Source organism: Musa acuminata, chromosome BXJ3-6, assembly GCF_036884655.1.
Source record: "Musa acuminata AAA Group cultivar baxijiao chromosome BXJ3-6, Cavendish_Baxijiao_AAA, whole genome shotgun sequence".
Classification (NCBI taxonomy): domain Eukaryota; kingdom Viridiplantae; phylum Streptophyta; class Magnoliopsida; order Zingiberales; family Musaceae; genus Musa; species Musa acuminata.
The window spans coordinates 32,965,639-32,972,212 of record NC_088354.1 but is presented as its reverse complement, the minus strand read 5'-3'; the positions used below and the strand labels follow the sequence as shown (position 1 = coordinate 32,972,212).

General features: G+C 40.4%; 1 protein-coding gene across 2 annotated transcripts; it reads left to right on the top strand.

Annotated features, from left to right (window-relative positions):
* The first annotated feature begins 852 nt into the window (after positions 1 to 852).
* On the top strand, positions 853 to 6,193 carry LOC135640436 (probable inactive receptor kinase At5g58300). Of its 2 annotated transcripts, XM_065154863.1 has the most exons (5): positions 853 to 1,195; positions 1,278 to 1,369; positions 1,604 to 1,748; positions 2,427 to 3,776; positions 5,376 to 6,193. In XM_065154863.1, the coding sequence occupies exons 4-5, from the start codon at positions 2,507 to 2,509 to the stop codon at positions 5,999 to 6,001; spliced, it is 1,896 nt and encodes a 631-aa protein (XP_065010935.1). In that variant the 5' UTR covers positions 853 to 1,195; positions 1,278 to 1,369; positions 1,604 to 1,748; positions 2,427 to 2,506; the 3' UTR covers positions 6,002 to 6,193. The 2 variants fall into 2 exon arrangements, with proteins under 2 accessions (XP_065010935.1, XP_065010936.1); XM_065154864.1 differs by lacking the exon at positions 1,604 to 1,748.
* Positions 6,194 to 6,574: the final 381 nt, after the last annotated feature.

Below are 6,574 nucleotides of genomic sequence, written 5' to 3'. Positions count from 1 at the left end.
ATATAAACTTCCATCTCTCTTCGCAAAAGCATATGTGAAAATAGTACATCAAAGATAAGAAATCCAAGTATCATCACTGGTAAATGAACATAATCACCACCATTTGCTTTATCATCAGCTCCTAAACCTAACTCATATAAATCACTTAACTCTCTCTCTCCGATATCAGTGGTCACAACGCCATCAAGATTCCCTACTGGCCATTGACTTCCTTTAGCTGCACAGTGTTTAGAAAAAGCCAACGCAGCTTCTGCTTGCCTACTCCAATTCTCTACTGTAGCATCACTAGGATTCAAAAGGATACATCCAAACACACACAAGATCTCAACATGACAACATCTAATAACAATACCTATGCTTGACCTGCCCATGTAATCTTTTCGACTCTCTCTCTCTTTTGGTTTGAGGTACAAAGAATCCTCTTAGCCTTTTAGCCAATGAAGCCAAATGGATGGGATCATTTCCTCTCGTTTTGCGCACAAAAATGTGTCGGTCATCATCTCACTTCTGGGTGATGTATTAGATGTCATTTCTTCAAGCCCCCAACCAATGATGGGTTGTACTCGTACTATGAGCTGCTATCTATTCCAAGATGCAGCTGGACCCATTCAAATTGACGGTCATGATCACCTCAGTGATGGTAGTCGCCCATCTGATGGCCCTTGCTTCGCTTCTCCATCACGCTTGATGCATGTGACAGCTCGAGCATGCCAAAATGGTAATTTTGTCATATTACGAGGGCCTTTCTGTAAAGCTGCCCCTTTTAATACCCTTCTTCCCCTTGTGCAAGGTGTTCGCCGAGACTGAGCAGCTTCGATTCGTGCTCTAATGGCGGACTCGGTTGCTTGAGGAGTCAATACAGCGAGCTGGTAAGAGAGGATTTCGTGGCGGGGGAGCTACATGGGTGGGATTTTGATCCTGGTGTTTGGTTTCTGCTCGACATCTTTTCGTTCGGCTTCAATGACTGTTGAGAAGCCTTAAAAATCTCTGTTTTAGACGAGCGCCGTGGGTTCTACGGTTCTTGGTCTATTTTTTGGAGGTTTCTGTGGAGGTTTTGGCAAGAACCATAGTTTCTTGCTTCGGTTGGACGCTTGCGTCGCATTACGGTGGAGAACATTGATTGTGGAGGAACGATACTGCGCTGGTCGGGCCAAAGTTTGGATCTTTAGTAGTGTGAGCTGCAAAGGTTTTCTTGGTATGTTGCAATTCAATGTTTAGCATCCTTCGCTGTCTTCTTTCTTCGAATGTGTCTCATACGTCTGCAACTCTTCCTGCAGGTTCTTGCAGATTTCAGGTGCTCCAATGGTGATTCCTCCGAGAACTGGTTAAGGGAAGTAAACTCATGCCCAGATTCCCCGCTTTGAATCAGGTGAGAGTAGAAGGTGGGACTTGAAGTCCTTTTTTTCTAAATAAAGAATTTTGCTTTACTAAGCTTATCCTTTTGCAATGCCTGTCACTCTCTGGTAGTTTCTCTTTGTCCTTTTAATGGGCGAGTCTAACATGCGCCAGGGTGGCCCATGTTACCGCATCCATGGGTTGGGGCAGTCCCCCGCTTGCTCCATTGCTAACTCCAAGCTCTTTTTCCTTTTGTTGGTAAGAAAAGGAAAAGAGAAAAAGATGAATGTGCCTCTGCCTTGGATCTATAATGACTTTGTAGCAGTTGTGGGTGATTCTTTTGTCAAGCAGAGTTTAGTAGGACTACACTTCACTGGGAGTTGACCACTCTTTTGCTTCAGTGCTTGCTGGAGGTTTGCTCCTCATTTTCTTATTGCATGCTGTTGAAATTTCTTTGGCTCAAGCACTCTAATTTGCTTTGTAAAGGAAATTCGATGTTTTCTTTTTGTGGCTTTTTCCTCACCTTTTCGGAAAATCCTGGTCTTTTCTTTTTGAAGGAATTTAATTCTTAATATTTGAAAATAATGCAGCTGCCCCCTTAGTGGTTAGTAAATTAGTGCAAGTATAACAGCTTAATTAAGAAATATAAGATAAGCAGAGATAAAAAATGCATCCTTCTTGAAGGCTACTGCAGGTTGAAATAGTTGCCCGCCTTGCAGTTATTAGGATATAAGTAGTTGAACTTTTAAGAAAAATTTCATAAGCAAATTAACCTTGTGTTTATAGAGGGAAGTAGGGCCTTGGGATGTTGAAAGCACCACTACCTAGCAAGTATCAGGAAACAAGCAGTTGAGCATTGTGTTTATATAGTTAGTATTTTGGAATTTTGCGCAGACCGTAAAAGAGACTTACGGAAAACATGGATAGCTAAGGATCATTGATATAGTGTACAATCCTCACTTCTGTAGTGGTTGGCAAATTAATATGTAAAATCATATACTTTTCTGGACTTGTTATTACCTTTGATGAATTCCATCACATTTTTTCTTCTGACTTAATATGTTATTGCTCTTTATTTCTTCTGTTTGCAGTACAGCGGGAATGAGGATCTGCAAATAGTTTCTTGAGATTACCATTAACGTCTGTTTGGTGTCATCACCTTCAATTAGCTATGGGTTTCCAGATGGTGTTGTTGATTCCTTTGAATATACTCGTGCTATGTCTCCAAGCTTTAGCAATTGGTAACTTGACTTCTGATATGCAAGCCCTCCTTAAATTTGCTGCATCTATCCCTCATGGCCGGAAACTTAACTGGAGTTCTCGGACCTCAGTCTGCTCCTCTTGGGTTGGTGTCACATGTACACCAGATCAAACCCGTGTACGAAGCCTCCGTTTGCCAGGGGTTGGGCTTCTTGGCCAAGTCCCTACTGACTCACTTGGTAAGCTTGATGCCCTTGAAGTCTTGAGTCTCCGGTCCAATCGTCTTGTAGCAGATCTCTCTCCTGATGTCCCATCAATTCCTTCTCTGCATTCTTTGTATCTTCAGCACAACAAATTATCTGGAAATATACCTTCCTCTCTCTCTTCCAAACTCACATTCCTGGACCTCTCCTATAACTCTTTCATGGGAGAAATTCCTTTGTCAATTCAAAATCTTAACCAACTTACTGCATTGTATCTCGAGAACAATTCTCTTTCTGGACCCATCCCTGACCTTCAACTTCCCAAGCTAAGACATCTAAATCTGAGCTTCAATAACCTTAGTGGTCCCATACCAGTATCTCTCAAGAAGTTCCCTGCGGAATGTTTCTTGGGGAATCCTTCCCTCTGTGGAACTCCTCTAGCACAATGCTTTGCAGTTCCTCCGTCACCCATATCGCCCGCACCAGTACTACCTACAAAGCCCAAAAGAAGCTTTTGGAAAAAGCTAGGTACAGGGATCATAATAGCAATTGCTGCTGGAGGATCAAGCCTTCTATTTCTATTGGTGATTGTGATCCTGGTATGCATTTCAAAGAAAAAGAGTAGGGAAGGTAGTGGTACACCGAAAGGAAAGGGCTCTGTTGGTGGAAGGGCTGAGAAACCTGAGGAATACAGCAGTAGTGCTCCAGAGGCAGAGAAGAATAAGTTGGTTTTCTTTGAAGGATGTACTTACAATTTTGACTTAGAAGATCTGTTAAGAGCTTCTGCTGAAGTTCTTGGGAAAGGAAGTTATGGAACAACATATAAAGCTGTTCTAGAAGATAGTGTAACTGTGGTAGTGAAGAGGTTGAAGGAGGTAGTGTTGGGAAAGAGAGAGTTTGAGCAGCAGATGGAAATAATCGGAAGGGTTGGACAACACCAAAATGTGATGCCATTTCGTTCTTATTACTACTCCAAGGATGAGAAGCTTTTGGTGTATGACTATGCCCCTTCTGGGACCTTCTCTACCCTCTTGCATGGTATAAGTTTCAAAACTCTGCTTTGCTACTCTCAAACAAGGTTGTTTGTTTAAGTGAAAAACTTTCTTTGAAACAATGCTGTGTTTTAAAGTTACTTGATACTGTTAGCCAATTCTATATCATGACTTGCAGTCAGTGATAACATGAGATTCAAATATTCCTGCATGGCTAAAATATTAGAAGTCAGGATTGGTGTATACCAAATGTTGAACCATCACCTATGAGCTGTAGTTCTTGAGTTGAACTGGTGTCTAATTTCTATGTTGATGCCCATGCCAACTGGTGTTTCAGCTCTCTAAAATAAAACCTAGATAATTACTTTAAAAATCATTATGAATAATTCACCTAGTCAAACATGCAGGTCATAGAGTCATGGATTCAAATAATAAACTACTATGTTTATAAGACTCCTTGATAAGCTATTTCCACAGAAATTATTTTCAACACACTAATCATAGCATGTGTGGATATTTTGGACAATACGAGGCTGGACGGTCGTCTGCACCATGTGCATGTATGCCCTTCAGCTTTGTTTGTTAACAAGCTTGAGAAAGAACTACTTTTTTTAATGGTAAATCGAGCTTCTTTTTCATTAAATTTTTTGGACTATTATAGTTAAGTCATTATTCAATACATCTACTGGCATTTTATATGTGCTACTCTATTTGGTGTCTTCCTCTGCATTTGGAGTGGTTATAAAATAGTTGACAAAATGCATCTTGAAATGCAAAAACAAAGTGACGAAATTCCATTGTGGCGATCATATAATTCTTACTTAGTAATATGGTCAGGGCTACTTTCTTTTACACTATTGTTAGGTTCCGGTATAGAGAAATGACTCCCTATTTGGCTATTTTATATTAGATCTCCTGGAACATGGTCAACTAATATTATTCGGAAAGCTTAGTAGTCAGACGTATAATTCAAGACAATGTTCTGCTGGTGTAAATGTCTTAAAGATCTGTGCGAGTACCATTATAAGGATCAGACACTTTTAAGCACAATCGAATCCAAGTTGAATTAATTTCACTTTTAAGTTACAGAAATTTAAATTGCTTATGTTGTGCTTCAATACAGAGGTGCATCCCAGGAAAATCTGATATTCACTTGGATGTTTTTTAGTGGATGCTGCATTATTTCATCTTTAATATTATCATCTAAGGTATAAAAATTTATACATATGTAATATTTGGAACTAAAATATAAGAAAATAAATGATAGGAAATCTAAGACAGTTCGTAGTTGCTAGGGAATGTTAGACAGTTGTTTTGGCCGGATGGAACAAGTGGCACGGACTTAGAATGTAAAACACACATCCAAACCAATGAGAATAAGTTTGTATAGGAACTCATGTACCATATTCTTGCTCCATGATGTGTTTCTATTCTTGTTGTTCAATTCATTCAAGCCATGTCATTAGGATATCTTCTAGTGTAATTTATTTATTGAAGCTTCCTTTTATACTGAATTTCCATGAATTTTCTCTTCTTGCATCATTCCATATAAAATGAAACTTACCAAAATGATGCTATCAGCATTGGAGTTTGAATTAACAAATTTCCTGTCCTAAAATAAATATATCTGAACTCTAATCTGCAGGTGGTAAAGGTGCTGGAAGAACTCCCTTGGACTGGGACACCAGGGTAAAGATTTCACTAGGCGTGGCACGTGGAATTGCCCACCTTCATTCTCAAGGTGGTGGAAAATTCATCCATGGCAACATCAAATCCTCCAATGTCCTCCTGACTCAGGAACTTGATGCTTGTGTCTCCGAGTTCGGTCTCGCCCCACTCATGAGCTCTGCAGCCACCCCATCAAGAGTTGTGGGCTACCGTGCACCTGAAGTCATAGAGCACCGAAAATCGACCCAGAAGTCTGATGTCTACAGCTTTGGAGTCTTCCTGCTTGAGCTACTCACTGGGAAATCTCCATTTCAATCTCCAGGCCGCGACGATGTGGTAGATCTGCCTAGATGGGTCCAATCTGTGGTCCGAGAAGAGTGGACTGCTGAAGTTTTTGATGTGGAGCTGATGAGGTATCCCAACATTGAGGAGGACATGGTTCAGATGCTTCAGGTTGCAATGCAATGTGTTGCAAGAGTTGCAGAACAACGGCCTAAAATGGAGGATGTGGTTAGAATGATTGAGGACGTCCAACGCTCTAACTCAGAGAACCGGCCATCCTCAGAGGACAAGTCTAAGGACGATGGTGTCCAAACACCATGAGGAGTCGCAGAAGAAGCCAATTTAGAGGTAGTTTTTGGTGTCTGATTCATGCATGGTGAATTTTGCTCGCAAGGGCATTATATACCACCATTGTTGTGGCTTTCACTGAGCTTGATCATCGCCGAAGTTGTCTTGGCCTGTATTTGTGCACATTGTGGTTGATGATTGCTAACAATTCTATTTGTTCCATCATGTCTTTGTGAACTTGGTTACTGCGTTTTACAGCACAGAATTCCTTTTCGTAAGGTGACATTGGTATCTCTCTTACTGATGAACTTGTGATTCCTTCCAAGTCACACTGATGACTATGTTTCATACGATGATGCCCAATAATAAATATTCTTCTGGTTTGAATGACCATTTCATTTGAAATAAAGGATCCTTCCAAGTTGCTATAATACAACACTTGAAGATAACACAGATTAGAACGCAAAGGTGTTGAATATTGGGTTTGTATGTTGGGCTTACACAATCTGATCTTATTATGCGTTCGTAAGAAGAGGGTTGACTCTGCACTTTCCTAAATTTCTCCAATCGACAACTCTTTTTATTATTATTATTTTTAGTCAGTTT